Source organism: Agrilus planipennis, unplaced genomic scaffold (assembly GCF_000699045.2).
Source record: "Agrilus planipennis isolate EAB-ADULT unplaced genomic scaffold, Apla_2.0 scaffold27, whole genome shotgun sequence".
Taxonomy (NCBI): Eukaryota; Metazoa; Arthropoda; class Insecta; order Coleoptera; family Buprestidae; genus Agrilus; species Agrilus planipennis.
Genome location: NW_020439094.1, coordinates 891899 through 910115, shown reverse-complemented (window position 1 = coordinate 910115; position 18217 = coordinate 891899). Strand labels below are relative to the sequence as shown.

The following is an 18217-nucleotide window of genomic DNA, read 5'->3' as shown; positions in this document are numbered from 1 at the left end:
CTAGGTAGTCAGAAAAGTCAGGATGGAAGGAGTAGTAGGGATATAAAGCAGAGGATAACGCAGGATCGAGTCCCCTTCAATAACAAGAAGTTACTTCTATATTCGGGAACGATTAATTTAGAAATTCGAAAAAGATTGTTAAAAGTGTATGTTTGAAGCGCGGCCCTGTACGGATGGGAAACATGGACGGTGGGCACGGCGGAAAAAAGGTTAGAAGCGTTCGAAATGAGGAGCTACAGGCGACTGATGAGGAAACCGTGGATAGAGAAGGTTAGAAATGAGAGAGAGAGATATTAGAAAGAATAAGAAAACAGAGAACTCTATGGAAGTCAATAAGAAATAGGCGAGATAGGTTGGTAGAACACCTTCTTAGACATGAAGGTCTAGTCAGGGACATATTAAAGGCAGAAACAGGAGTTAGGTGGAGTAGTGGTAGACCTATATTAGATGACTGTTCACAAACAGTTAAGGATATGGGTTATTCTAGTTCTAGGAAGCTGCAAAGATTAGCTCAGGATGGGAAAAAGTGGAGGTGCGTGTCCAACCAGTCTTAGGACTGATGACCTTATGATGGTAATTAATTTTTAAAATAGAAAAGGCAATAAGCCACAAATTTTTATCAATGCTGATTAGTTCTTTGTTACCTAGTGAGATGTGTTCGTTTTGTTTCCATATTTTCATATATTTATGCATAAATATAGTACTACAAAAGTAGTTTTGTGTATAAGTTTAATAACTGCGATTTCAGGATTTGCTCAAAATATAAAACATGAAATAACTTAAAACTGAGAATGGCTTACTATTTATTTCCCTCAAGGCCTTCAATTTTACAGTATTATCTTTTAAAGACAACCGTGCTTGATATTTCGGTTGCAAATATTACTCAAATAATAAAAAAAGGCGCAATTACATTTTATCATCTGATTAATTAAGATTATCACAAATTTATGAATATTGGGTAACAGTGTTAAAGAGTCTTGCAAACCGTATTTGTTTGATGTCTTAGTTCGGCCTGACTACGCATCTGCTTAAATTAGTGCAATATTCATTTCACACTATTTATAAGTGTTTATTTATTTCACATTGAGTATATATTACTCTATATTCACATTATATTTGCTATATTTATTTCATCTGCTCTTGTATCAACTACCTGTAATATTTCACTAGTCAGCTATTGTCATCGAATTGTCTTAATAGTTCATCATTTTTCTGGTAAGCTCTCGAAATTCTTTTGTTATGTGGATATGTATGTGTCATTCAGCTTATGTGTCATGTCTTTGTTGGCTTCTGCAGTCGTCTGTACTCATTGATTATTCCCGCGGCTCTTGTTCGCAATAATCAATAAAATCGCAATTTTGTCACAATGTCGCCAATTTATCTTAACCTTTAAGAATATTTTGAACAAGAAAGAAAATAATGGACCATTATGTACATTTACAGAAGTTCAAATATGTATAAGTGCTTACTGTCTTATTTTGCTATGGAAGAAAGAAGTGTAATTTAGAAAACAAAATATTGTCATTCTTTGAAGATTGGACTTTGAAGTCCTCCCGTTTTGAAATTGAGATCCTTCAGTTTCCTTAATGCACCTTCATTTCCATATTTTCCATCAAACAGTCTAGTATCGTAAATGCAGGCAATACTGTTATAGTGACCAATTTTTATTGTTCCATCGCCATATTGTATTTTTCCTTTCGTTTGTTGGAGCTACAAACAGCTATGAGATTACAGTAAAAAGTTTTACTAACTAAAAAAAATTAATTGTTTTTCCTCTAACAAAAGATTTGATTCCCAGTTTCGTCGTTATAAAGAAAGAATTCAGCGTCAATACATCCAACAAAAAAGTCAAAGTCATAATTCGAAATACATCATATGTAATTTCAATAAAGCTTTGAATGCTATGTCTCTTTTATTTCCTTTAAAGATTAAACAATACCTTTGAAGCTAAATGTAATGAGCTACTTAATTAATAGATGTGTCGGAGCTAAAAAGTGTAAATCTGTATTATATGAATATGATATGACAACTTTATAAAGAACTAATTGTAAATCCCGGACGTACAACAATTTCATAATATTCACCAATTAACCGTTAATATTCAAAGACGTAATGAGATTGCATAATCGTCAATCGTACTTGGTTGTCACTATCAGTTTACAACAACCTACTTATCCATTGCACATTACATGTACGGACACACGCTGCTGTTAATACGAAGATCTGCATATGAATTTGTACATAGAAGGTAATTGTTTAGGGATCATTATGATAGTATTTGCGTATATTTTATTTAATGTTTAGGACAGGTTACCTAACATTAAATTGGTTAAATTCAATGGAACAGTGGGAATTATTGATTATGCCAGTATTATATGCAAATGCACTTATTATATGCATGTACATCGAGTAAATAGTAACAAAAGGCGTACATGCAGGTATAGATATACATATGTACATAGTTATGATTTTTATGCGTATGTATAGATATATGAAAATAGGTCTGATTTTACTCATGTAAACATCTATTTGTGACCTGACCAGGAAATCTCTGAATAGCGGCCAGAGAAAACTATATAAAAATGTGACCGTTTACAAAACGAAAATTAAAATTTTTGAGTTATTGTGCAGAAGTTCGTCTTAAGTTTTTATTTTTTGTTGTAATTCATGATTGTGTGAGACATATGTACATACGAGGTCTGTCCGAAAAGTACTCGACCGACCTGCTATTACATCTTCGCGCCAGAGTGTTCGACCGACCTTTGCGAACGTCAACAGTAAAACGTCACGAACATATCGATTGCTCGCTAACACTTACAGGGGACGTATAGTTCATTCACAGAGTGCATTTCTTTACAAAGCCTTTCTTGCGTTTGTTCGATTTTATTATTGTAAAAAATGACTGAAAGATCAAACTTAGTTTCAAACTCGACAAAACAAAACAACAATCTTCACAGTGGAAGCTCTCGTTCGAATCACGGCCGAAAAAAGCGCATAAAAGTCAGAGTAATATCAAATTAATTCTGATTGCTTTTTTCCTTTTGATCATGAAGGTGTTGTGCGCTACGAATATACACCGACAGCTACCTAGACAAAAATTTTCAGGCTCTCAGAGTCTTTCAGAGTTTTCCAGCGTCTCTGAGACCGTCTCTCACAGTCTCTCAGTTATTGCTTAGGTGTTTTTTATGGACCTCTCACAGTCTCTGTATGAGAGACTTGAATGAATAAAACTAAAGAATTGAGAGACTCGAGTCTCTCGTAGAAAGACTGGGATCTTTGAAATATGTTGAAATTTTAACCATGTCTATCGAGACACCACTTATTGAGAGATATGAGTCTCTCGTTCAGAGACTGGATACGAAATAGGGATCTCTCTATGAGCGACTCGAGTCTCTTGTTCAGAGACGCTAAACGGTTTTTTTGACAGTCTCTCGACAGTCTCTCTCGGCGAAACCAGAAAGACTCGATGAAGAGACTTTGAGAGACTGAACATTTTTATCTCGGGGTCTTACAATTAAGAAGAAATCGGTCTCATTTTTGGTCAAGCAGTGGCTGGCTTCTCCATTGCGATAATCCGCCAGAGCACTCATTGAGTTTTATGCAGCTGTTTTCAACCAAGCACAATATTACACTGCTTTGCCAACCTCCATACAGTCCCGACATAACCCCCTGTGACTCTTGGCAGTTTCCGAATTTGAAAAACCGCTTAAAGGACACCGGTTCATCGACAAAAAGACGGTTGAATATAATGCGACTAGGACACACAATATTATTTCAAAAACTGACTTTCAGGAGTGATTAAGAAAGTGGAAACACCGCTGAGAGCATGTTATTCAATCAAATGGGGACTACTTTGAAAGATGCCGTTCGCCCGATAACGAAAAACAACGCAAGCGCGGAGATATGGAGGTAGGTCAGATACTTTTCGGACAAACCTTGTATATCAGTGATGATTTCTAATCTAAACTTATGCCATACAAATATCGATTTTAAAAAGTCTAAGATCCTAAAGCTGGCAGACATTACATACTAATTTTCTGTTTTTTGATGGTTCGCTTCTTATTGGCGCTTAACGTGAAAAAAAATCCAAAAAAAGTAAACATTGGTCTGTTGTTGTTATTCTGGCATTTTGCACAAATATATAATTAGTACGAGGGTTCCTTGTTTACAAATAAATTCTTGGAATCGATCGGGTAGTAGTTCCACGTATTTTCGTCAAACGATGCCGGATAAAGTAGCAATTACTTCATCGAAACCTATTGAAAAGTTCCTAATTACAAACATTTATGTAAAATGCAATTCCAGAAGCTGAAAAATGGTCCTTGAGAGTGGAAGGCGTTTTAATAAAAAAACAAAAATGAGGGATTTTTTTAAATGGATAGTAAACTCCAATGAAAATTAACACTTGCATGCTAAGAAACACGAATAATTTCAATTAGTAATATTATATAACGTGGTTCTTGATTTTAAAAATCAAAATAAAATAATATAGCAAATACTTATATGTATTGACAAAATAGTGACGGTTAAAGACTTATAGTCAGTTTTTAGTTTTGATAAAATTTAATGCTTCTGGCTTAGTAAGTCCTTGTCTAACGCATGAAATAGTTTAGTAACAGTAAATACCCACTAGATGGCGATGTATTGAAAAGTTCTTAATTACAGATATTTATGCAACCTGTAATGCCAGAAGCTGTAAAATGGTCCTTGAGGGTGGTAATCGTTTTAATAAAGTAACAGAAATAAGGGGTTTGATTGCAATTCGACTTTTTAAAAACTCCAATGAAAATTTATTCAAAGAAATACCAAAAATATCAATTAGTAATATTATATAAGGTGGTTCTTGATTTTGAAAATAAAAAAAAAATAATATAGTTAATATATGTATTGATAAAATAGTGACGATTAAAGATTTACAGTGAGCATTTAGTTTTGATAAAATTAAATGCTTTTCTGGCTTTAGTAAGTTCTTGTTTAACGCAGGAAATAGTTTAGGAACAGCAAATACTCACTAGGTGGCGATTCACTGCGTGTAATTATGGCGATTCCGGTTGTACAACAGCCAAATGAAGGCGAGAGCAAGAACCAAGTCAAAATGTCAAAGTCGAGTTGGTCAAACAGGAAAATCGGCGAAGTAAACAAACCATGGAGATAAACATTAGGCATTTAAAAAATTTGCAGCGCGTGCGCAACTTGCTTTACATAAGATTCAATTTACCATTATATTATTCCGTGTAATTAATAAATAATTAGTACACGTAACTTCTACTACTCATTGTACGTCTAACCTTCTCTGTAGACTACATAGTTGGAAATCATTGGTTCTTATTGTTCTAACAAGTAATTTTTGCATTGTTTTGATAAATGCCTTCCTTTTCTTTCCTTCTAGTTATTTTACATTATTTGTACAAACATTAAAAGAAGAACAGTAGGTATTTATTTATCAATAACCTTCTAAAGCGTTAACGAACCTACAATTAGTAACAAAGCTGATTTCACTGTTTACAGCTATTTAATATTTTAACATATGCTTTTTGAGGAAGAAACAAAAACCTATTCATTCGAACTTTAAAATAAAATAGACAGAAATAGGATGTGTCAAATGTTTTTTTAAAAGTATTTAAATAAAAAATGCAAATGCTTTTTTGATTTCTTATTTCAAATGGAAAATACAAAATAGATTTCCCTTTTCTATTTTAAATGCTAATTGTAAAATACGTATTTTCAAAATACCTACTTTTTTCGAATAAATATTTTTTTGTAGTACCTACCTTTTTAATTTTCTACATTTACTTAAGTATAAAGTATTTTTTAAGAAAACATTGCAGGCATATGTTTATTTTTTAAATATTTGAGTTTTTCTAGACAGTAATAAGAGCAAGAAATGGAATCCATAGTTTGTAGTTCTTCTAAGAATTTTATATTATACGCATTTATTTGCACACCACAAGATCTTTATTTTCTGTTTTACACAGCTGGCGAATATCAATTTGATATTGTTTTGCGGGCTGTTTTGTAGTAATTCATAGAATTTCGTAGCTCCTTTCTAAATATACGATAAGTGGTGATTTGGCAGGTGCTCATATTAATTTGGAACTTCAAAATTCCATGGACCATGACATTGAATCGGGAAAACAATATCAATCTAATATTTTAGATTATCAATTTCCAAGGAGTTTAGAATTTCTTTTGGGCTCTCTTCAGTTAAAGAATTAGAAGACATTAATGCAATGTATCTTTGTTCTCTTTTCAAGCTTCTAATACCTTCAATGGCCAATGTGAGCAGCTTTTATTCATCTTTGTATATAATGTTTGATCGGTAATACTATCAAAATCTTTAACCCCAAAAATGTATTTTGCGTTTTACAAACAGAAAATATGTTTGGAAAGGTATTCTAAATAAAATAGAAAATGCTTTTCTGAAAAAAGTATTCAAATGCAAGATAAAAATTGGTAGGTATTTTTTATTTTGCATTTGCATTTTGAATGCAAGTATTTCAGAAGAATCACATCTCTGTTCGCATCACTTGCCTGTTGCAGCGACAACACTCACATTAAATCCATATGATCGGGTACTGAATCATGTGCCTGCTTACCTAATGATGAAAAGTATACTGAATTAATTCGCATTTTATTTATATATTTTATTTATTGAGTTATTATTTGAAGATGTCGCGAAAATTATGATGTCAATGCTATGGAACATCGATAACGGTATCCGTCATTCAAATTTGGAGGGGCTCAACTAATTTATGCATGATTAATTATGAATAATAACTCATGTGTTCTGTGGTTACATAGCTGCCAATTTAAAAATGCTTTGTCTACAATTAAGATTTATGCCAGACAATTTCAATTGTTCATCCGTGCAAACATTTAACTTTAATCGGATAAAATTAATAATGACGATAATGGTAGTTCGATCGGTCACTAATCCATCGCAATGTGGACAATGAACATTTAAGTTGCATATTTTACATTTATGCAATCAAAATATGCAACGTATATAAAATATTCGCATGTAGCGGATGTCGATGAATACACTTAACAGACAAAACCTTGACAAATGAGATCAAGACAAAACTAGAGGCGTGCCCAAAGCGAAATGGAATTAACTCGCACATCACGAAACTGGAGCAAAACCATTAAATGCTAGATCAATAGAAGCAGCGTCCTTTTCGGCAGACACCTTTTTTGGCGTTTATATCTGTAGAATGGTCATTCATTTTATATAGGTACTTAGTATATAGTAGAACGGGGGTTCTACATAGTAAAGGAAAGGCTAATCATCAAACACTTGTTTTCATTTTTCATAATGTATCTATTTTGCAGGCAGTTATAGAGCTGAGGCTGCAACGCAGAGATGTAAATATTAGGAAGGGAGTCAGACAGGAATGCACCCTGTCACCTATCAAGGAAGAGTTAGAGATAGCTTTGAATAAAATGGAAGCGGTGTTGACAAAACAGTACTGTATGAAAATAAACAAAAGTAAAACAAAAATACTGGTATGCAAGGAAAGGAAAAGTAGGGAAAGAACAAATATAAAGATAGGAGACGAAACTATACTCGTGAACGGTTAATTTATAAATTCGAAAAAGGTTGTTAAAGGTGTATGTTTGGAGCGCGGCGCTGTACGGATGCGAAACATAGACGAAGGAAACGGCGGAAAAGAAAAGGTTAGAAGCGTTTGAAATGTGGTGCTACAGGCGAATGATGAGGATACCGTGGATAGAGAAGGTTAGAAATGAAGAGGTATAAAAAAGAATAGGAGAACAGAGGACTCTATGGAAGTTAATAAGAAACAGGTGAGATAGGTTGGTAGGACACCTTCTCAGGCATGAAGGTCTAGCCAGAGATATATTAGAATTGAAAATAGGAGTTAAGTAGTAATTTCATGCAGCGCTTCCGAGTATCAACGTAAATTGTTCCTTATTAATATAATACAGCAGCTTCAAATGACTGTTATATAAGAACAGACAGGAAAAACCTATCCTAGGCTCCTTAGAAGATCTGATAGGAACCATCCTCTTTCTTCACTATTTTGTTGGATCTAAGAAAAAAATAAGAAAACTTTTGCGTGTTGGTCTCTGCATCTACTAACGCTAGCAGGCAGGCAGTCCCTCCAACCTGCACTTTAGTGCGAAGCCGAAGGGTATAGTGGAAATTCCTTATCAGTCCCTTTTTTGCGAATCGTATATAGAAATCTAGATTAAACCATGACGTTCGATGAATTCTGGATCTTAATGCAGAACAGTAACTTAATAAAGAGTTTTTAACAAATACCGAACTTTTAGTAAATTTTATTAAGTATTATTCTTCCATTTCCTTTCATCCAACTACGTAAATAGGTATTTCCATTAAGATAAAATTTGGAATAAAGTTACAGACCCCTCAGCTATATGAGAAATGATGGGATTCTTTTTGAAAATATTTTGATATAGCTCCTCCTGTTCAGTGGATAGTTTAGGATAGGCCTCTTAAAATGTGTTTTATGTCACCCACTATGTCATTTCCAAATAACACTAGGTACCTACAGCTGAACCATTGAGAGGTGGGCCCTGACCTTTTCACTTGCGGCGCAGATAATAAACAAGAACCGCGTTCGGTTAGAAGAGGATGTCGCTCACGCTCGGGAGAAATATCGAAATGCACGAGGGGTTGGCCATTGGGAGCACACAATTTTCTCTAACTTTATGTGTTTTTATTTTATTTATTTAGTCGTCCAATATATTGATCATGAAAATTACAGCTGGACCGGTTAGTGCGCGTCGAATTCTTAGCTTGAAGAAGATCATAAATGATTTACCTTAACACAGAAGAGCTATCGTATCTAGTAGTGCTGCAACAGACCTCTACTTCCGCTTCCGCAACTACGGAAGTTCCGCACACATTTTCACATCCGCATCTGGTTCCGCATTTTTGTAACGGAAGCTTATCGGAACTTAACAAAATCTTATTTCTCATCTGTTCGAAAAACAGTTTATCGGAATAATAAAATAAACCGTAAAAATTTATTACTTGTATCTGTTGCTTGAACTTGACCGTTTTCAAAACATAATTTAAACAGAATTGCTCGTTGGAAAGCTGGATGTTGTGCAGGAATTATTATCAACCGTTTATTTTTACGAAGTATTAGCGGCAATGCAGAGTTATGGCCGGCAAAATTTTGTTAATAATAATATTGTCGCTCTGCAGTTTAGGGCCTTAATATATTTCCTAGTAATTCGTATATTGAAATTTTCCAAATTTTATTTTTGACGTGATAACGTCTTATAATTCGATGGAGCCGGCTGCACGCACGAAAAAACATGACTCATGCGGCGTTACCTCGCTCTGAGCAAGAAATGGAATCCATAGTTTGTAGTTCTTCTAAGAATTTTATATTATACGCATTTATTTGCACACCACAAGATCTTTATTTTCTGTTTTACACAGCTGGCGAATATCAATTTGATATTGTTTTGCGGGCTGTTTTGTAGTAATTCATAGAATTTCGTAGCTCCTTTCTAAATATACGATAAGTGGTGATTTGGCAGGTGCTCATATTAATTTGGAACTTCAAAATTCCATGGACCATGACATTGAATCGGGAAAACAATATCAATCTAATATTTTAGATTATCAATTTCCAAGGAGTTTAGAATTTCTTTTGGGCTCTCTTCAGTTAAAGAATTAGAAGACATTAATGCAATGTATCTTTGTTCTCTTTTCAAGCTTCTAATACCTTCAATGGCCAATGTGAGCAGCTTTTATTCATCTTTGTATATAATGTTTGATCGGTAATACTATCAAAATCTTTAACCCCAAAAATGTATTTTGCGTTTTACAAACAGAAAATATGTTTGGAAAGGTATTCTAAATAAAATAGAAAATGCTTTTCTGAAAAAAGTNTGAAAAATGAAACCATTCCATCAGTATTTTCTTATGACGTTGTCACGTTCAACTATCGTCAGTAAACCGACTTTACAGACAACCGATTCTTTTTATTAATTTCCTGTTTTAATTTACAAATGTCCAGCACTTTCCGCTCCTGAGTAGTGTCAATTTTAAGTTAAAAGTGCGATTTTGAAGACAAAAAGAAGTTCCATTTGGGATTATTTTGTTGATATTAACTATACAAGCACTAAATGCAAAATTTGCAACAAAATATTCGCGAAAAGGGCGCACGGCATTAATTAGTCACCTAAAATCACTGCACTTCCGCTTCCGCATCCGCTTGCGTTTCCACTTTCGCAAAAATTTACTATTTAATTTCCGTTATAACACTTCCGTTGCGTCGCTAACCTGTAGGCATTACAATGTGACGGGTCACGTCTCATTGGTCCAGTTCTACTTCGAAAGACAAAAATAATACTGCAGATAATTAATGACAGGTATCTCCAAGTAAAAGAATTTACTGATTTTCAGAACTTATTAAAATCTATTCACCAATTTTATACATTTTTACAGTGATATTGCTTTACGTTACATTATTTTCCTAAATAAGCATAAGGAGCAGCACGAGCTATCAGTGGAGCAGCTGGAGCAGCAAGGTAGGGGGCAGCTGGAGCAGCAAGGTAGGGTGCAGCTGGAGCAGCAAGATATGGTGCAGCTGGCGCTGCAAAATAGGGGGCAGCGATTGCGTGATTGACATAACTGGCCGAATATGAGCTAGCATATGGGGCAATTCCATAAGCTAATGGTGCAGCTGCAGGCACTAGGCTTCCATAACATGATGTTATTGCGATAAGGGCAAACGTAATCTAAAAAAATATATAGATATTATAATCATATAATAAAATCATTCCCTTATATTCCGTAAAGAACATTATTGTTGCTTATTTATTTAACACGGGTATGAGTAATTTTTACAGTTTAACATCATTGGATTTTGAGGCAAATGTTTACAGAATAACACATACCTATGTTATTATAAGTACAAGTAAGAATAGCGCAGGGTCGACACGCCGTTAACAAAAAGAAACCACTTCTGTGCTCACGAACGGTTAATTTAGAAATTCGAAAGTCAAAACAGGAGCACTACGCTAATGGGTGCGAAACGTAGACGAGGTAGAAATGAAAAAGTTAGAAGCTTCCTAAATGTGGTGTTACAGGTTGAGGATACCGTGGATAGAAAAGGTTCGAAATGAGGAGGTATTAGAAAGAGTAGAAGAACAGAGGGCTCTATGGAAGTCAACAGGTGAGAAACAGAAACAGGAGCTAAAAGGAGTAGAAGTAGATCTGGATTAGATTACTATTCACAAATAGTTAAGGAAGATTAGTTTAGGATAGAAAAAAGTAGAGTTGCGTGTCCAACGAAACTCAAGACTGACGACCTGATGATGATGATGATGAAGGCAAAATGTCTACCGAACGTACAATTTACACACTTTTTTGACGGAATTTTTCTATATCGCACTAATACAAACTGTCCGAAACTAACCATATTCTCAAGATATTTTTGACAAAACGTAGCACCCCTCAAAGGCTTCAAATTGTATTTATTGGTCTTATATTACTTACTATACCACGTGTTATTTATAAAAAGATGATGCCGTTCTTTCTCAAAATAAAAAATTGAATGTTCATTCAAAACACTATTGCAACAGTTAAAATTTTATATCTTTAGAAAATATTTACTTACCACAACTTTAATACTCATTTTGTTGGTAATGTTTGAATGTTTCACTTCAACTGTGCTATAGACAATGAATATTTAGTTGGGGACACCTATAGCTTTTATAATGTAACTATTTACTGAAGGAGGGTGATTCCTAAAACGAATAAATTGTGTAGAGTTGTGCCATCAGTTACAATATTCTATACACAAGCTATTTATAATAGTTATGTCGAGAATAATAATGAGAAATGATATAATATGTCTACATAGGTGAACAGAGTACAATGAAATTACTGCTGCCCTACATTTGCCCCAGTGCATAATTTGTTGACGTATCTTCTTTGTAATAATCTACACGATTTATTATTAATAAAGAACCAAATAAATTACCTATATATTAACAAAATGAATCATTGCTATGCTCGGAAATAGTTAATTTAGAAATATGAAAAATGTGTCTGTTTAGAGCCGCGCCTCTGTACGGATGCAAAACGTGGACGTTCAGCGCGACGAAGAAAGTTACAAGTGCTCGAGATGTGAAGTTACATAGTCCAAACAAATTAGGCTTTTCGGTGGAAAAATTTGGACTAGACCTACATCATAAAAATTGCACGCCGACATACAAGTGTAAGGAATTTTATTTTATTTATAAACAACTAGCTTCGCTCGCAGAAATTAATATTCTTTCTCTATTAAACCTTTTAACTCCCAATGCACCCTTACAACGTTTTAATTTTATGTAATGTCGCCATCTTAGATTTCAAGTATAAACGCAACAACAACATTTGATCCTTAAGGGTTGATTTTTAAATATCGCTAAAACACGTATTTGCTTCGAAAATAACACAAATGGCGTGGTGAGCGCCATCTGTAGTACGATGCTACATCTGAGGATTATGTATGCTCCAACAAGGTCCATTTAAAAATATGGATATCTACTTGCTGAAACTAATCCCGTATTTTTAAATGGACCTTGTTGGAGCATACGTAATCCCCAAATGTAGCATCGTACTACAGATGGCGCTCACCACGCCATTTGTGGTATTTTCAAAAACGCGCTGTTAAGACAGCACGTAAAGGTTGGTCTGTGTTCTGTCGGAGCTGCCTGTGACGCGCCGATGAGATCCAAAAAGATTGAAATCGCGATCCGCGTCTGGCAGTTTCGACAAAATACAGACCACTTTGAATTATTTTGTAAGTATTTGCTTAATTTTAACAATGAGCAACCTTCGAGTAAATCCGAGTACAAATAAAATATACCCCATGGAAACGTTGCAACCTCTTTTTATTTGAGTCATAATATCAAATAGCATATGTACGAAGTTTCAAGTAAAATCAACCACAAATAAAGTGTGTCCCAAACAATAATTGCAACGCCTTTTTACTCTCATTTGGAGGTTGAATTTTTCAAAATGTCGAGATAGGTCTTTCAGAAATTAAATTTTCAAGTAAATCTGACCACAAATAGTATGTGTTCCATTTAAACATTGCAACTCCTCTTCACCACACGTCCCACCCAACAGAGATTGAATTTTTTAACCAGTTTCAAGTAAATCGGACCAAAAACAAACATGCAATCTTTACAAACTCCTTTCAGCTTTCCTAGAGGTAGAATTTTGTAAAATGTTGAAATAGGTATGTGTATCACTAATTTTATATGAAAAGCCAAATTTCAGGTAAATCTGACTATAAATAAAACACCATAGGTACTTAACCATAGACAACATTACGTTTAGCTGTCAGTTGCGTTTTGTTATACCATGTCAGTTGAGTTTACATATACCACGCTTTTCCCGCAGAACGTGTTTAGATGAATCACTTCTTCAATAATGATAAGGGGGTCCGATTTTTCAGTGATAAATTTTCTTCAATAATTAAAGATTTATCGCGAAAAAGCGATTTCTTTCGTGTCCACTTTTAAGATAGACATCCGGCTACTATTGCAAGGAGATTTTGGGAATAGAAGCCCTTTAATTTGTTAATAAAAAAAATATTGATTTCGTAATGCTAGCAAATGCTAATTTTTGATCCGTTATGATCTATGCTCACAGATAACATATAGGAAGTTTACTTCTATTCTGCCGAATTATAACAATCATATTATTTCATTGTTTAACGTTGTTTGTGACCATTTGTTTGTAAATTCGATGTTTAGGTAAGATACTTTTATTGGTCTCAATAAATCAGGTCTCATCCAAACTTTTACATAAAATGGTTGCTTTTCTGCTAATTTGCCTGGGATAATAGGTCTATGATGAAAATAGCGCAGATAAAAATATATAGAAATAGTAGGAGGGCACTGTGGAAGTCAATAACGAAAGCAGAGGTAGGATGATGGGGCACCTTCTGCAATATGAATTGACTAATGCAATTCTACAAATGAAATGAAAAGGTACATTAATATTAGATTTTTTTATTAATTTATGCAACAGTCATTAAAACTGTGGATTACAGAGGTAGTTGTTACTGATCAGTTCAATTAATTATTACAATCCGAATGGACCAACTCCAAATCCAACTCCAAGGGGACCACTAACTTCAATGTTTGTCAATCCACCGAGTCCAGTGCCAAAACCTAATCCGCTTCCAAGGATTCCATTACCAAAACCGAAACCAGTTCCAACCAATCCATTACCCAAACCCAAACCTACTCCTGGGAAAGGACCAAGTCCATTGATTGAAGTGAATTCAGCTCCAAGGATTCCATTGCCAAGACCTAATCCAGCTAATCCTGGATAAGCACCAAGTCCATTAAGTGAAGTAACTTCGGTGGACACGATACCTGGAGCACCAACTCCGACGAGTCCATTGGCCAAACCTAGGCCGGCTACAGATGAACATGGTGGAAGTATTCCTCCTAAACCGTTTCCAAGGATTCCACTACCAAAACCAAAACCACCAAGTCCATTAACTGAAGTAACTTCTGCATTTACGACACCAGGTAAGCCAGCTCCAATGATTCCATTACCCAACAATCCATTTCCAAAACCAAAAGCATTTACTCCTGGGAGAGCACCAATTCCATTAACTGAAGTAACTTCTGCGTTTATGACACCAGGTAAACCAGCTCCAATGATTCCATTACCCAACAATCCATTTCCAACACCAAAAGCATTTACTCCTGGGAGAGCACCAAGTCCATTAACTGAAGTAACTTCTGCGTTTACGACACCAGGTAAACCAGCTCCAATGATTCCATTACCCAACAATGCATTTCCAATACCGAAAGCATTTACTCCTGAGAGACCAGCTCCAATACCAACTCCTGGGCCTGCAATAGTGGCTAAACTTTGAGCGAATAGTTGAACTGCGAAAACAGATAAAACGGTGGAGTACATTTTTGTTGTTGGATTGTAATTCTACACTTGAAGACGGTTCAGGTGACTATGCTTTCTCAATGTTGGTACTCTCTTTTATACTCGATCCAAATATTATATTTTTTATTAATATTTTTGTAAATGTGCATACGACAAAAGACGGAACCTTCGAAATCAGATTATGCAAACATTATTTTATGATTGTTTTGAGAAATTCGTACATCAGCAAATGATTGATTGCTCACGTATCGCGATATTGTACGAATATGTCCTTTAAAATGTCGCGCAATATGTTATGGTTAAAAACGGTGTATTCATCAGAAAATGCTAAGCTGAACTTCATTTTGCCATGTTTATTAAAAAATTACGTTATTAACGTGCGATTAAGTTGTTCTTGAAGATATTTTGTTACTGACAATACAATATGATATTATGAATATTTCGAGAACTACTAAAGCACGTTTAGGCGTTAATAAATTTATAATAATAAAAATTTACTAATCGCTAGTTCCTGGATTTGGCTAAAGTTGCATTTTCGGTATAATTTTCTAATTTGTAGACCTAGCTCAATTTGTATCATTAAAATTAATATGTAATGTCTTTCGGGATAGACACGGGATTGCAGGTTTTATTCCTGCTTCTTCTGTCTACTCTAATTATTTAATTATAGTTTTTCTTTTTGCCATTTCATTAGATTTAAATAAATTTTAAGCTGTTCCATAGTCTTGTATTAAGAAGGAATCACTATATGCCTATTTTGTATTAGTATATTTGAATGCATGTAAGTATGCATATGTCAGCAAGTAATCAAACGGTTGGATATATCGCAGTTAACTAATGTATAGGGTTGTTCGGAAAGTCATTTCGTTCCAATTAATTCTATGCAGTAGTTTTTGGTTGGTGCCCTTTTAAATATGGAGAGCGATAAGCAGCATTTTCGACATATCTTACTGTTTTACTACAGAAAGGGTAAAAATGCTGTTCAAGCCAGAAAGAAATTGACTGATGTGTATGGAGAAGGTGTGTTGACAGTACGCCAGTGCCAGAACTGGTTCGCTAAATTTCGATCCGGCAATTTTGATGTCGAAGATGCACCACGTTCGGGAAGGCCGGTTGAAGCTGATAAAGACGCGATAAAGGCATTAGTTGATGTGAACCGGCGAATAACAACACGTGAGATCGGATTGAGGTTAAATTTATCAAATTCAACAGTTTATGACCACTTGAAAGGCCTGGGATTATCCTCGAAGCTCGATGTATGGGTTCCCCATGTTCTCACAGAGAGAAATCTGTGTCGCCGCATTGACGTCTGCGATTCGCTTCTCAAACGTCACGAAAATGATCCGTTTTTGAAGCGCATCATCACTGGGGACGAAAAATGGGTTGTATACAACAACGTCAAACGCAAGAGGTCATGGAGCAAAAAAGATGAACCGGCTCAAACCATTTCCAAAGCCGATATTCACCAAAAAAAGGTGATGCTGTCTGTTTGGTGGGATTTTAAAGGAATCGTTTTTTTTTAGCTTTTACCGGATAACACAACGATTAATTCGGAAGTCTACTGTCATCAGCTGGACAAACTGAATGATGCACTTCAACAGAAAAGGTCAGAACTAATCAACAGGAAAGGTGTAGTGTTTCACCAAGACAACGCGAGACCTCACACAAGTTTGGTCACTCGCCAAAAGCTTTTACAGCTTGAATGGGATACAATGCTACACCCACCATATTCTCCAGACCTGGCACCATCGGATTATTATTTGTTCCGGTCACTCCAAAATTTTTTAGACGGTAAAACCTTCACCTCAAATGAGGAGGTCAAAAACCTCCTCGATCAGTTTTTTGCCAGCAAAGACCAAAAATTTTATGAGCGTGGAATTATGCTACTACCAGAAAGATGGCAAAAGGTGTTGGACCAGAACGGTCAATATATAATTTAATAAAGTATTTGTTTATTATACGAAAACTGTCCTTCATTTCCACAAAAAAAAACTAAACGACTTTCCGAACAACCCGATATTATTGTACGTCAACAACGAGTTAACAGTAGTTTACTATGTTAGGTAATTGAAGAGTACACGGGAAAAACGATCTAACTCAAAAATATCGAAAATCAGGATTATTACACCAAATGGTAATTAAGCATGGGAATTTCATTTCGTCTACAGTAAACCATTGAAAAACCGATCCAAGTCCCTTATAATGGCGTGGGAAAATAGGCGTACAATGAAATAGCGATCTAAGTCCTCCCAATTTATGAATAACTGATCCAAGTCCGACTGCCAATCCAAGTCGATCTATTTCTTTTAATTCTTTGTCAATTTTTAGTCTAATTCTAATCGTGTTCAAGCTTGCAGTGCATATTTGGTCGTTATTAAGGTCGGAAGTAAGAATATTATTAACATGTCTAGTAGTGATAGCGACTCTATGCCATTGTTACACTTCCTTAGTAAATCACGAAAGAGAAAATCTTGTGGTCGTGTAAGAGATGTTGACAAACATGCCCGAAACCATACGTTTGAAACAGGGAATCCGTGTAACTGTAAAAGCCGTTGTTTTCAAAATTTGAACGATGTCGAAAAAAATAATATTGTAAGAAAATTCAACTTATTAGAAAACAGAAATTCACAGAACAGACGTATAGCTGGGTTAATTTCTATGCTACCAATTAGCAGATGTAGACCACGGAAAAGTGAAGATACTGCAAATACAAAACTAACAAAACTATTCAGAAAATACTACAAACGGCACAGTGAACGCCATCTGCAGCACGATGCTACATTCCAGGATTACGTATTTTTCAACAAGGTCCACTTGTGTGGATATCTACTTGCTGAAAACGAATCCCGGCGCAGCTAACCTCAACGTGATAGGCACGTTAGCCTAATCGAACAAAATAATTCGAAGTGGTCTGTATTCTGTCGAAACTGCCAGACGCGGATCGCGATTTCGATCTTTTTGGATCTCATCAGCGCGTCGCAGGCAGCGCCGACAGAACACAGACCAACTTTTACCTGCTGTCTTAACAGTGCGTTTCAGAAAATACTACAAACGGCACAGTGAGCGCCAAATACGTAATCCTAAAATGTAGCATCGTGCTACAGATGGCGCTCACTGTGCCGTTTGTAGTATTTTCTGAAACACACTGTTAAGACAACAGCTAAAAGTTGGTCTGTGTTCTGTCGGAGCTGCCTGCGACGCGCTGATGAGATCCAAAAAGATCGAAATCGCGACCCGCGTCTGGCAGTTTCGACAGAATACAGACCACTTCGAATTGTTTTATTCGATTAAGCTAACGTG

The 18217-nt window shown here is 35.3% G+C and overlaps 2 protein-coding genes across 2 annotated transcripts; both read right to left on the bottom strand.

Annotated features, from left to right (window-relative positions):
- Nucleotides 1–10410: 10410 nt before the first annotated feature.
- Nucleotides 10411–11711, bottom strand: LOC108735374 (cuticle protein 16.5-like). The gene is made up of 2 exons (XM_018467310.2): nt 11625–11711; nt 10411–10743 (listed from the first exon to the last, which is right to left on the bottom strand). The coding sequence occupies exons 1-2, from the start codon at nt 11640–11642 to the stop codon at nt 10471–10473; spliced, it is 291 nt and encodes a 96-aa protein (XP_018322812.1). The 5' UTR covers nt 11643–11711; the 3' UTR covers nt 10411–10470.
- Nucleotides 11712–14086: 2375 nt separating this feature from the next.
- LOC108735358 (glycine-rich protein 23-like) lies at nt 14087–14938 on the bottom strand. The gene has a single exon (XM_018467296.1). The coding sequence runs from the start codon at nt 14936–14938 to the stop codon at nt 14087–14089; it is 852 nt and encodes a 283-aa protein (XP_018322798.1).
- Nucleotides 14939–18217: the final 3279 nt, after the last annotated feature.